Source organism: Ailuropoda melanoleuca, chromosome 2 (assembly GCF_002007445.2).
Source record: "Ailuropoda melanoleuca isolate Jingjing chromosome 2, ASM200744v2, whole genome shotgun sequence".
Classification (NCBI taxonomy): domain Eukaryota; kingdom Metazoa; phylum Chordata; class Mammalia; order Carnivora; family Ursidae; genus Ailuropoda; species Ailuropoda melanoleuca.
This window is the reverse complement of record NC_048219.1, coordinates 171,315,075-171,328,855: the sequence shown is the minus strand read 5'-3', so window position 1 is coordinate 171,328,855 and position 13,781 is coordinate 171,315,075. Positions and strand designations below refer to the sequence as shown.

Genomic DNA, 13,781 nt, shown 5'->3' with positions numbered 1-13,781 from the left:
TATTCTTCATGGTTTAGGCCCTTCAGAGAAAAAAATATTAAAAAGTAAAAAAAAAAAAAAAAAAAAAAAAAAAAAAAAAAATCGTGTCTCTATTTGTAGAATTCAGGCTTTCAGTTATAAATATAGCTCACCATGATGGAAAAATGTGCTCTTGAAAAGATGAATAAATATTTCTATAAAGTTAACAGCTATACAACCCCCAGGTCCCAATTATTATTGTCACAAAGTAAAGATTAAAATTAAAAATATAATTGACAATTAAATATCATATATTATGACCAAAAATTAAAATCTTAACAAGTTTTGATAATTTTGGTGTATTTGATAAATTTGGTGTATTTCTCTAAGTGAAAAAGAGAAAGTAAGGATTAATGTAAGATCTGGAATGTAGGTTTCCTGACTAGCAGGTCGGGTTCTTTCTACTATCACCAAGAAGAAAATGAGTGGGGAATTAGTAATGGCACAATATGGAAAATAATAAGGTAGCACTCAATGAAATAAAAACTGAGGCAAAGGATAGGAGACTACTGGTCAGTAGTGTGATTCCACAGAAATGTCAAATTCTTCAGTTTTCACCGGGACAACACTATCTCCATCTTGGTAACAAATTCCATTCCCAGTATCTTTCAGTCCAGAAGTTCATACATGTTGATATTTTACATGAAAACATTCATTTTTTTTTTTTTTTTATCTTCCACATAAGTGTCCAAGCAAACCAAAAGCATAAGAACAGAAAGAAGTAGAGGTGGGTAACAACGGCTCAAGGACTCACTAGTATAATATGGCTGACTAAATAGAATATATGCCCTTTGAGGACATTAATAGAATGCTTCCAGGGCAAAGGAAGCACTTCTCCCCTCTACAAATATCAATCAGTCTAGCTACCATACTCAAGGAAAACACAACAGCTCGCATCCACAGGACGATAGCAAGGATAGTAAAGAGGAATCAAAGCTACATGATATAATAAATGGCTGAAGACAAATAGACATTTGTTTAGTCTGGACTTTTTTTTTTTTTTTTTAAAGTAGGAAGGATGCAGGAGATGAGGGAGAGGAAGTGGTCAAAAAGGAAAAGAATTAAATTTGCTTAGTTAATTTCTGAGGATGGACTGGGACCACTCGGTAGAAGTTTTAGAAAGGTGTATTTTGGCTCACCACAGGAAAGGGCAGTTCAGCAATTACCCCTCTATAAATTGGTTACCTCAGGAGATAGGGCTTCCTTTTGCTACAGTGTTCAAGTAATGCTGGTCTACCATTTGGAGGAGAGGAGAAAAGATATACAGAGAAAGTAAGCAATACACTAAGGGCTGGGAGGGTAAAAAGTTTGGCCTAGACCTAGAAGATCTCCAAAATCCTTATGCAAACCTTATATTGCATGTTTATAGAAGGATAACGACATAAAGAATAATTTCTCACCTTCCTTTCTAAAAATAGTTCTTTCCAAATCTAGGACCTAGGACTCACCTGAGTTCCGGAGAAAAGTCTTTTTAAGTCCTTACAGGAAGACTGTGAAGCAAAAAATATGAAATGGGAGGCTGGGGTTATGGCCTACTTGAATGAATGTTCAAGTCTTTTTTTTTTCTCTTTCAATAAGCTCACTGCAAAGATGTTTATTGCTCTAGGTTCCCTATAGTTTAGTAGAGTAGTCACCTTCATTCAGAGCTCCATGCGCTTTTAATCCCTCTGGATTCAATTCAAAGGAACGATCTCTCTGAAGAATAAGATAACGTGCAGTGTAATCCCTGAATAAATGATTATTTCGAAGTTATATACTCTTACTTACACCCCTAGACATAGCTGGTTTTAGAATGCTTTCTACGATCTCTAAATTCAAGTTAATATCTTAGGTAAGGTTATTAATTTTGACAAGGGCTTATTTTTTCCAATTACATGTTTACAAAATAATTACGAAGTTATTTTTGTATCTCAATTTTCCTGAACTAAGGTATATCAGCCTTAATCTTTCCCAAACGTTTCCACTTTATCCCATGTACTTAATGATTTTCCCCAATTCTTTTTCTTCTGTAGCTTAAGAGAAAGTCTTTTTCTTATGTCTGTTCTTGTATATGTATGTTCCTATACATAAGGTGACTATATAGACGCAGCATATTCCTTTACTGTAAAGTAAAATACACTCTGACCTAGGTATGTTCCTATTTCCATAACTAATGAAAAGAGAGAGATATGACTATAAATGACAGTTATGAAAGTAGATGCAGAACTTTTTTATACACATACCTGAACTGTCTGGACTTGTGGAGACTGAATAACTGATGGCTGGGCCGCCTGAATAACGCCATGGACTTGAACTGTCTGCCCATTGGGCAGCTGTACTAAAGTTACGGTGGGAGCAGATGATGTTGCATGAGCTGCTGGCATAGATACCTATGGTGTTGAACATGGAAAAAAATTACCATCACAGATAACCTCCTCGAGAGTAGTCATGTTCAATATGAAGCAACTTTTTAGCAGGAAAAAGATGATTTTTCTGCTAGACAAGTATTTCATTGGTGTGAAAGAAACTAATGATTACATTTAATATTCTTTAAAAAAAAAACTATAAATGCCCCCCCTTACAAATCCTTCCACATGACAAAAAACTATTTTAATGTAAAATTAATTCAGACTTCCTCTGAATACTAAATACACTTTAATTGTACGGTGCTTTACATTTTCCTACCTGCTTTCATGTCCAGTTTCTCATTTTGCTCTTCGAAGAAATCAAGACTGGATAATAACGATTATCTCCATTTCAGAGACAGAAATATCAAGTGCTCAAGAGATTAAGTAACTTACCAAGGTCAAGATATATGCTAGCTTTGAAGAAATATAAAAGTCTTCAGAATATTATGTGTTAAATAAGCCATATTCTAAAATATAATCGCTCTCAAACTTAGGCAAAACTTAGCTAAGTCTAGAACAAATATACATCTTAAAACATACAGCATAGTTTTCTCTTTTAAATGACTTACAAGGATGCCTTTTATTAGTGAGAAAATATTAATATGTATTATAAACTGAGAATTTCTACCCCCCCAAATCAAACTGATATTATAGTTGATATCTTAAGGATGTATTTCCTTTTAAAGGAATAGAAGAGCAGAGTTGAGGGAATGTAAGAGATACTGATTTTCTCCTGAGGCACAAAGAGCAATTTTAATGAATCAATATCCAGGTCCAAAGGGCTCTTATGTTATATATGCATAGTATTTATTGTTCCTATGCTTGAACACATTCAGGGGTTCAGTGTTTTTTGCTCATTTGGTAAACAGTGATTGGGGACCCAAGTGCTAGGAGCAATGTCAGAACTGAAACTACAAACATGAAGGAAATTATTGGGGTACATGTGTGAAGGCATGGGGAAAAGAACACAAATAAATATAATCCAATGAAGTAATGAGGCTTGCCAAGAGAAAAATACACACACTGAGGAAAGCTACGTAACCTCACCTAAAAAGGAGGGCAGGGAAGAATGTGAATTTGAAATAAAGATTACAAATTAGGCATATTTTTGACTCCCAGGGGAGAGGCACAGAATTTCAGGGAAGGAGGGATAAATAACAGTCAGTACAACTGGACCATGTAAGCGTGTTACTGTATGAATGCAGGAACTGGGGCGAAATAAAACTGTAACACAACTAGGCAGGGGCTAAATGAGTTAGTCATGAAGAACCATATATATGTCACATTAAAGAAGCTGCACTTTATCCTCAGGAGCTTGGGAAAGGCCCTGAAGGGCTTTTGAACTCTGGAATAGCACATGCAGTGGTGGTATGAAAAACATTTACTTCAGAAAAAGAGCAAAGTGGAGAGGAGGAGATCGAGAAAGCTTACATAGTAGTTAAGGTGAGATGATAAAGCCAGAAGTAAAGCACTAGTTGTGGTAGGAAGGAGAATGAGAGAGGTGGTTTAAGGAAAATTCAGGAGGCAGACTAGAAAAAGCTTTATGAATGACTGCTTAAAGGAGGTGAGAGAGGAATCCAGGATGACCCACATATTTCATGTCTGGGTAAGAATTGGTAAGCTATGCCATCAACTGAAACAGAGAACACAAGAAGTAAGGAGAAGCTTCTGGGTGGTTGGGGAGATGGAGGAGGATGGTGGGATTGATCTGATACGTGAATTTCTTCAGCAGGCAGTTAAACATCTGACTGTGAAGCTTGGGTGAGAAAGCTCTCTACTGAAAGTAGAGGTTAAAACTAGGAGCATCCATCTTTGGGCAGTTAGGAAGTCCCTCCTTATTAATCATTCTCTCTTTGGCCACTATAAGTCTTGCTTGATTTTACCTGGTTCTCAAAATGTGGTCCATGGACTGCCTCCAACAGAGTTACACAGGGTGCCTGTTTATAAAATCAGACTCTCTTGGTGGACCTAAGGACACTTTCCCCTACAATGAAGTTTGAGAACCACAACCTTAAGTTATTCACAGTATCTCCTCTTAGTTCCATACAAAAGCTCTTCTGATATTTGAAGCAATTATTACATCCTCTTCTCTGTTTTACAGAATAAATGCAACAAGCTAACTCAATGAGTTAGTTAATCCCTTCTCTACCCTGATCATTCTACATAATGGTTCCTCTCATTATAACCTTATAAACAATACAGATATACAAGATAAAAATCCCTTATGTTCCTACCACTCAGAGCTAATCACTGTTAATATTTTTGCTGTAAATCGAAGTGATTTTAAAGGTACATATATGCACACAATTTTTATAACACATTATCATGGAATCTAATTTATCTTTCAAATCCATTATAAAGATCTTTTCATACTATTAATAATTTTTAGTGGTTTTCATGGCTGTACAATAAAAACTACGCTGTTTAATAAATTCATTATTGGATATTTAGGTTTCCAAATTTGACTATTACAAGGAAGCGCAACGATCATCCTTTTACCTCTTTAGTTAAATCCATAAAAATTTACATTCTCATAATCAAAACCAATATTGTTTTTTTCCTTCCCCCTTAAAAAAAAAATCTCTGTAGGGGTGCCTGGGTGGCTTGGTGAGTTAAGCATCTGACTCTTGATCTAAGCTCAGGTCTTGATTTCAGGGTCAAGTTCAAGCCCCGCACTTAAAAAAAAAAAAAAAGAAAGTATATTCCAAAAGTAAAATGAGGCCTCTTACTATTGTTTTAGATTGGTTTTCTACCTTTACTAGTTGGGCTGAATTTTTTTCTGTTAACTGTTCAAATCACTAAAATCTTGGATTTGATAATTTTATTATATTTTTCTATTATTAAATACTGACAATAAGAAAATACCAGGTATCAGAATTATGAAAGGAAATTATGACAAAAATCCATAATGTATGTGTTAAGGACTTGGATGAGCAAGTGAAAAAACTCTGTAAATAGGAATAAAAAGAACAAAAATTACACAAATGGGAACAGAAAACCAGCTTTTCTAAAATTCAAACACCATATCATTCTGCTCTTAAAAGTAAATGCTAGAAGACTGCCTGATAAAGATGACAAATTAAACATGTGTATATTATTTTGCTCCTTTCTGAATCTTCAATTAAACTTCATAAAATTGATTTTGTTTTTACAGGCACACTCACATGAGCAAAGAATGGGAAAGAAGGTAATAGAGTTTTAGAAGCTGGAAAGAAGACGGATGAATGGTAATGAACTTGGAAGACCGCAGAAGGCCAACTCATGAGGTAGAGTCAGTGAAAGCCTGATTTGAAAACAAAATCCTTAAGAGGCTCGGATCTAAGTCACCCTGGAAGGTGGAGTAAAGGGAGATGCTAACAATAAGTCTGGTTGAAGGCTCTTTGAGAAGCAACTGGATCCCCTCCCCGCACTTCCCGTGGAAGAATGACTAATCTACCCCATGCCTGACAGAAAAATGCAGAATTAATTTCTGGAGAGAGGGTCTCCTGACTGCCTACAACAGACACTGCTGAAGGTGGGGTACTAACCTTCAGTCTTCTCTCCCTCAGCCCCCAGGCCTTTACCCTATAAGCAAGGGATCAGTAAAGCCTTCCCCGAAGAACCTGATCAATGACAAGGGGCTAAACAAAGACTTAAAAGATACTGACATTGGGAAAGCCATTATTACCCTACAGCGAAGCTCACAACTCATAGTTGTTAGGCCCCAAACATATCCAGAGCTTCCGATAGTTTTTTGGCCCCCTACTTGAAACTTGAGCAGACAAGCACAAATTACAAAACATTTGAAGAAAGCTTCTAATATGAAAGACGGAGACCAAAACAAATTGAAGGGCAAAAAGCTATACAAAAGAAAATCTATGTGGGAGAAGAAAGCTTAAAACCTAATTAATATGCTCAGAGATGACAGAAAATATTGCCTTTGTGAAATATAAACAGGATGCTATTAAAACACAAAAGGACTATTCAGAGAACAAAAGGAATTCTTGGAAACATGACAGCAGAAATAAAACATTCAACAAATGGGTTGGAACGTGAAACTGAAGAAATCTCCCAGAAAGTGCAAAAAGACAAAGAGAAAGCAGTAGAGAAAAGATGAGAAAATCAGAGAAACGATCCTATAGGTATAACATCTAGATCACAAGGATCCTAGGGAAAAAAAGAGAAAAAAGAAATCTTCAACCAAATAATTTAAAGAAATTGCCCAGAATTGAAGACATGAGTTTCCACTTTAAAAGGGGCCACTGAATATATATAGCACAATGGATAAAAACTATTCAACCAAGACCCTAATAATGAAATAGTGAAGCACTGTGAACAGAGAGAAATAAGATACCAGAGAGAGAAAATAAATGATCTGGTCTTTTCCAACAGCAACACCACATGGTGACTGTAGATCAATGCCTTCAAAATTTGTAAGAAAAAAATTTTTTTTTTAAAAAGATTTTATTTATTTATTTATTTATTTGAGAGAGAGAGAGAGAGAGGGAGAGAGAGGGAGAGCACACGCAAATGGGGAGGGACGTAGGGAGAGGGAGAAAGAATCTGAAGCAGGCTCCGCCCTGAGTCTCCATCCCAGGACTGGGAGGATCACGACCTGAGCGGAAACCAAGAGTTGGATGCTTAACCAACTGAGCCACCCAGGCGCCCCAAGAAAAATGATCTCTTTACCAAGAATTTTTTACCCAAACTTAAGAAACCACTGGAAAATATGCTTTACTATATCAAGAATACAAACTCAATAATAGAAAGACAGTAGGGGGAAAGGAATTTCCAGGAATATATTATATAGCAGACTTAGAGGACAACCAGATCAGAGGGAACAGTGCCACCCAACAGACAGTTATGTGGAGGGCTGTCATCACCAAGGTCCCTTCTGGCATTGTATCTTCTTTTTAACATAGGGTCAAATGCCTGGGCGAGCCCAGATCCTGATCTGTGCGTGTTTGCCTTGACCATTTACTGATGGAAATCCTAGCTCTTTCCCCTTCATTCCTGTACCTGCCTTTTCCAAGTATTTACTTCATCCCTAGATATATTCTGCTTTGCCTTACTCCTGAGGGTTGGAGTTAGGCCCTAGCTCTCTTAGGAGAAAACACAGCAGCCCACTCCTTCTGACTATATTCCTGCTGGAGATCCAGTATTGGGCCATACTTTAGTTCAGTGTAGTAACCATTTGTGGTTAGCCCCCTATTCTCCAAGACCCATTCTTGCTCAGGGACTTCCCTAGGAGGGCTTTTAAATTCTTCAGGAAGCCGAACCTCAACCGTGTAGAGCCTCTGCTAGGATTATTTTCTCCTGGGAGCCTTTATCAGAAAGAGGCAATATCACTCTCTTTTACCTAGCAGGTTTATGTCTGTTATTTGGCTTTTATATTAACTACCTTTCTTACTCATATATACACAAATAATGGTTAATAAAATAAAACATTTGAGGAAAAATACATCAGAACAAAAAATAAAAATGAGAGAATATAACTCTACAGATAGAAATGTTTAAGACAAAGTGAAGGAATCATGAATTATATTTAGAAGACCTAGGACACAAAACTATCATCATCCTTGAAATTTACTTGTGTGTCAAATTATTTGCTTATCCTATTTTTTAGTTTAAACACATAGAAAACTTAGCCTCTTGAATTATCTAAATTCCCATACTCAAAATAAATCTGTGTGATACAAAAAAAAGCAGTTACCGTATCAGGTTTTCTTCCCTTGTTTAAGAGAGACAATCTCTACCCATTAGTTAAAATGTCATTATTCTCAATCAGGTTACTACAAATAGTGTTTTAACAATACATTTTTCTGTTCCGTTACTGAATCATTTCTAAAGTTACGCTAATATTAAGTAAATAGGAATTTTGGTATTTTAAGAATGTCTCTGCTTATTCTATGCATATCGCTGCAATAAAAACTAAATCTTGTCTAAAACATATTCCTCTTGGAAGAGACAGAACTTGGAATCTCTCCGTGTATTTTATACCTGGGCTAATGTGGCAATCTGTGGCTGGGCTTGAACTGTCATTTGCTGGTTTTCAGCTTCTGTTACAGCTGCATCTCCACTCTGCTGGTTCTCTGCTCCAGATTCCATGGTCATTTAGTTACCTACAATAATATGGAAGAATGTTACAAGCACTACAGTGCTTTGTGGTTTTGTGACTTTAAAGGCAAATTTCAGGTTATAAATAGGTATATGGGTGGTTAGTTTAGCAAATGAACTCAGAAATCTAGTTAAAAAATAATCTAGCTGAATTATTGTCAAACTTGTCCAAGTCTGCTGAGCTGTAGAAGTTCTAGTCCCCTCAAAAACAAACAAAAAAACAGAAAAAACCCCAAAAAACAAAAACCCTTTCTTTTCCCTCATTGTTCCAGCTAGATGGAAGAAGGGATTCCTCTCTTCCATGAATCTCCCCTATTTGAGGGAGGAGGGTGCCAGCAATATTCTAATTTTTTCAAACTGTAGTCATCAGGTATGGAGAGAAGGTAGAGAGTAAAAGTGAGCTGATACCAAGGTCTATGAAATATTGGCTTCATGGTACTTCCTATGAGGGTATTCCCTATTATAGGGCAGAAACAAAAAATTATAAGCTACTTCCAAAGAAATTACTGGTAGTGGGACAAAATCAGCCCAAGTTGTGGGGTATCAAGATAGAAAAGTGGAATAAATAGCCACAAAGCCAACTCAGAGACCCCAAACACTGCAAATCTTAGCATTCTGACACCTCACCCCATGTACACTGTGCAACACTACACATGCACACACACATGAAATAAAATTTTATGTTAATCAAGGCTGCTCTTTTTTTACTTTGGGACCCTGCTTTGCTACTATTATTTATTGGGTAATCTGGTACTGAATGGCAGCAAAAGTTAGTGGAGAACAATTCTTAGCAGCAGGAGCAGTTACATGAAGAGGAGATATTTCTGATAACAGAAATAAACTTCTGGTGATAATCATGTCTAAAAGATTTACAAAAAAAAGGATTACTATTCACGTATGTACTACCATTATCATTTAGTGCCTGGCATATTACCTGTCGAAAATGCATTTATTAATAGTGATGACTACCTATAGTGATTCGGTAAATAACACAAAACCCCAATACTTTTCCAGAATTTACATTTATTTTATAACTCTGAAATTGATAATCAAAATTGTGACTGATCCTTATGTGATTACTACATGCCATTGGAACGTATCACATACTAATACATTTTGCCATCATTCACAGGGTTCTACAAAAAGTTTCATAAGTGACAGGTAAAAATGGAAGTAAAAATAACTCTGTGGGAAGGAGTATAAATAATTTAGAAATAAAAAGAGATGACAAATGAAAAGATCAACAGACTTGACTACATAATTATTTAAAATATTCATATGACAAAGGACACTAAGACAAGTGCATAGGGAGAAAATATCTGCCACATATAACCGAAACAATTAGAATACAGAGAAACTACCAGTCAGTAAGAAACTCTATTACTGACTAGTTCACGAAGGTGTATGTTCAAGGATATTCACTGTAGCATAATAGTGAAAAACTGTAAACAAGTATCCACCATTCGAAGGACTATTTGAGAAGTTACAGCAATGAAAGAGAGAAGTCTATATAAAGTTTTCCAAGACAAACTGAGTGGAAGGGCAAGTCACAGAACATACTGTAAAAGAGAATTCTACTTAGGTAAAAAAAAAACAAAAACAAAATAAATTATTGTAAAACGTGTCCCATGTATATGCATCAAAAAAGGTATGGGAAGTTATATACTAAATTGCAAGTGGTAGCTCTGAGGAGAGGAAGATATGGTGGAATTGGATAGGATGATGACTTTCACCCTTTACTTTTTTGCATATTTTAGTATTTTATTTTCTTCCCATCAGCATCATTACAGGATTACTTGTACAATTTAAGATTTTAATACCAGAAGTCATAAATACCATTTTGAAAACTATGAACCAAAAACTGTATTTCAATCATGATTTTGAGATACCTGTTAGAAAAAAATTTTAAATCCTAGATACTTTTCATATGAAACTACTATTTTTGTTTAACTCTTGCCTAAATTGTTGACCCCATATTTCCAAAGAGTAAAAATACTATGCTTAAAAATTATCAAATAATTTTATATTTGTGATAACTGAGTTATATACTTACAATCTGTACTCTTTTAAACTAAAAAATTTAAGAAAGACATCAAAAATAACAAAGCAACATCAACAACAAAATGGTTTATGTATCCTAAATGTTGTTCATACTTTTGGTCTGCGAGAAAATGGCATGTGAAAACAATAAAACCTAATCTCAGCAACAAGTAGTGAATCCATCTGAGGACAAGACTGAACTGAGTCAAGCTAAGGGGAGAAATCCAAAAAATTTTCTTCATCTTCTCCCTAAGTCATCATTTTAATGAGAATGAAGACAAATAGAAATTTATCATCATAATACATCCTTTGTAGACAGAGTATGCGCCAACCATTTTTGAAAGGCTTTATTCTAGGCCATTTTTTTTTAAACCTGTGCTGTCATTCATATAGTTTCACTTCCCCATTTGATTAAAAGCAATCTGTGGCACAGATCATATTTCTTTTGTTTTTTTTTTTAAAAGATTTTATTTATTTATTCGACAGAGATAGAGACAGCCAGCGAGAGAGGGTACACAAGCAGGGGGAGTGAAAGAGGAAGAAGCAGGCTCATAGCGGAGGAGCCTGATGTGGGGGCTTAACCGCTGTGCCACCCAGGCGCCCCTCTTTTGTTGTTTTTTATACAACATCAGGACTACTTTTTTCTGACATTTAAGATATAGGGCATCATTATAATTTTTTGTTGCAGAAAATAAAATGTGACATTATTATAATAAAGAAACAAAACCGCTAGTTAACATAATTACAGCTACAAGGACACATTCAAAACAGGAATGTGATCTCCATTCTTCTTCCCTCCCCAACTAGGTAAAATTCTTTAAAAAAAAAAACAAAACCAACACAACCAAGTGTGATATTTCCAACGGATATGATTCTCTCATATAAACTGCCAGTGTTTTATTATCATTTCATTCAGGCAGACTACTAATCTTTTTTATTATAACTGTTAGCTCGAGTAGGTATCAACATCCAAAGCAACAGTACAAATACTGTCTTTCATCAGAAAATTCTCAAAATGCTTTTCCCAAAGTTCAGGTGAGAATTCTTTAAGGAATAACAATTTGTTTCAGATAAGCAACTCACTGACTGAACAAACAGACATTATTCTTTTAGCCTTTACCATGAAGGTACTGAAATGGTCTCTCAACTAAACTAATATTTAAAGTGGGTGTATTCTTTTTGGACTTTGAAAATTTTTGCTCTTTTCTGTTTATATCTGCAGGTGGTGAGAAAAGAGATAGTACAGTATCACATCTACAGTCTTCAATTTTTCTATCAACCAAGGAGCAGTCTAGCCGGAAGTGCAGCAGCCAGACACAGGATTACTACAGCCAATATGTGGATTTCCAAAGTTGTTTGAAGAAAGGAGATTTTCTTTTTTTTCTTTAAAGATTTATTTGTCAAAGAGCGAGAGAGAGCGTGTGTGCACAAGCTGGGGAAGCCGCAGGCAGAGAGAGAAGCAAAGCGGCTCCCGCCTCCCCCCAGCAATGAGCCAGATACAGAACTTGATCCCAGAACCCTGGATCATGACTCAAGCCAAAGGCAGATCCTAACTGACTAAGCCACCCAGGCGTCCTAAGAAAGGAGATTCGTAATTCACTACACGAATGCTTTTCAGGAATACAAAAATTAAAAAAGACTGAATACTACTATAAAATAAGTAAAAGATCAGGTACATATAAACTCAGAAAGAATATTCTACAAATACTGAGCCTGGAATATTAGAAACAGGTTGGATCTTAGAAATCACTGAAAATCTAGTATTAGCTTGACAGTTTGGGGATTCTTGTTCTTCCAATAATTTGGGAGGTACTGATATTTAAGATTTGGGAATTTTCATGATTTACCCCCTAAAAATTACCATAAGTTCGAAAACGGTAAGTTTACAATAAATTTCAAAACAGTATCATGCCTTAAAGAAACAAAAATATTTAAGCCAATTCACAAAGATATGTATCATTTTGCTATAATGCTCTTTAGAGTTGTGCCTTTTAATATGAAAAATAAAAAGTGAAGTGATTCTTAGTGTTATTGAGAGAAATAATGCTGCTGTGAGTAGTGGGGAAAGGGAGGCTAACACTTGGTGGAAAGTTGGATCTGTCATCAAATGGTCATTGGAAAAATTAAACTTTTTGTGTTTTAGTTTCTTCATCTGTAAAAACTAGAAAGATGAATTAAAGAGCTCTTCCAATTTTCAACGCTCTAATCCTAGGAAATGCCACAAGATGTATGTACGCACACATAATTATGCAGGCCTCTTAATGAAATAGTATATATAATAAACGAAGCATCTCCTTTTACTCTACAGTAATATATACAGACAGTAAAAGAAAACAGATCCACTAAGAATAGGTCACCTAGCCTCTTGATCTTGGATTAATACAGAGCTATTACCACTTACTGATTTATAAAATCATGAGAATGCAATACAACTTGAGATAAATAGTGGTACTTTAAAAAAATGCTACAAGACCAGACTACTAGTCAATAAAGATTCTCTCACATGGTGGACAGTGTCTCTTTTACTCATTTCATTGCTCTGGTCACAACTGTTGTTAGTTATTAAATAGTTTTACAGTCCCCTTTCATAATTTTCAAAGAGGAAAAGAAATTTTTTCTTTCCATCTTAGAAAGCTTCAAGAAACTCACCTAAGACTGTATCACTTTTGTATCCTTTACACAGTAAAGACAATATTTAAAACTTTAAAATGTAGTTTAGCGGGGTGCCTCGGTGGCTCAGTCGTTAAGCGTCTGCCTTCGGCTCAGGGCGTGATCCCAGCGTTCTGGGGTCGAGCCCCGCATCAGGCTCCTCTGCTGGGAGCCTGCTTCTTCCTCTCCCACTCCCCCTGCCTGTGTTCCCTCTCTCACTGGCTGTCTCTCTCTCTGTGTCAAATAAATAAAATCTTTAAAATAAATAAATAAATAAACAAATAAATAAATAAATAAAATGTAGTTTAGATAGACCTCTCAGTAAACTGTCAAATGAGTGCTTCCATGACGTTTTAAAGAAGAGAAAACGTACTGCAACAGTCAGGAGAGCGGGGGAATTCCACTGAGGATAGACACAGCACCAGAAATTTGTGGAAGGAGGATAACTTTTCTGATAAGAAAAATGGTATGAGCAAAGGCTTATATTAGTATGCCTTTAAAGACATGAATGAATCAGTGGATGTGTCAGATTCTGTACAGAAGCAAGGAGAGAAGACAAATGGTAACAGAACAGTCACTCTAAAGCAATCA

The 13,781-nt window shown here is 35.8% G+C and overlaps 2 protein-coding genes across 9 annotated transcripts in view; one reads left to right on the top strand and one right to left on the bottom strand.

The window, feature by feature from the left end:
* Window positions 1–12,521, top strand: part of METTL21A (methyltransferase like 21A) — a 64,712-nt gene extending 52,191 nt beyond the window's left edge. Inside the window, exons 4-5 of one of the 3 annotated variants that reach the window (XR_004623584.1) lie at window positions 5,560–6,817; window positions 11,764–12,521. Coding sequence is in view for 1 of the 3 variants with exons in the window: in XM_034655069.1 (XP_034510960.1) it covers window positions 5,560–5,573 (14 nt within the window). In the remaining 2 variants the exon portion in view is untranslated. Of the gene's footprint in view, window positions 1–5,559; window positions 6,882–11,763 lie in introns of those variants that run through there. The other 2 variants (XR_004623585.1, XM_034655069.1) reach the window with 2 other exon arrangements.
* The window catches only part of CREB1 (cAMP responsive element binding protein 1), a 67,729-nt gene that overhangs the window by 41,352 nt on the left and 12,596 nt on the right, over window positions 1–13,781 (bottom strand). For 4 of the 6 annotated variants that reach the window (XR_855659.3, XM_034655066.1, XM_019798413.2 and 1 more), the window contains exons 2-4: window positions 8,385–8,506; window positions 2,241–2,387; window positions 1,467–1,508 (exon numbers count right to left, since the gene is read on the bottom strand). Coding sequence is in view for 5 of the 6 variants with exons in the window: in XM_034655066.1 (XP_034510957.1) it covers window positions 1,467–1,508; window positions 2,241–2,387; window positions 8,385–8,498 (303 nt within the window). In the remaining variant the exon portion in view is untranslated. Of the gene's footprint in view, window positions 1–1,466; window positions 1,509–1,652; window positions 1,714–2,240; window positions 2,388–8,384; window positions 8,507–13,781 lie in introns of those variants that run through there. The other 2 variants (XM_019798414.2, XM_002918088.4) reach the window with 2 other exon arrangements.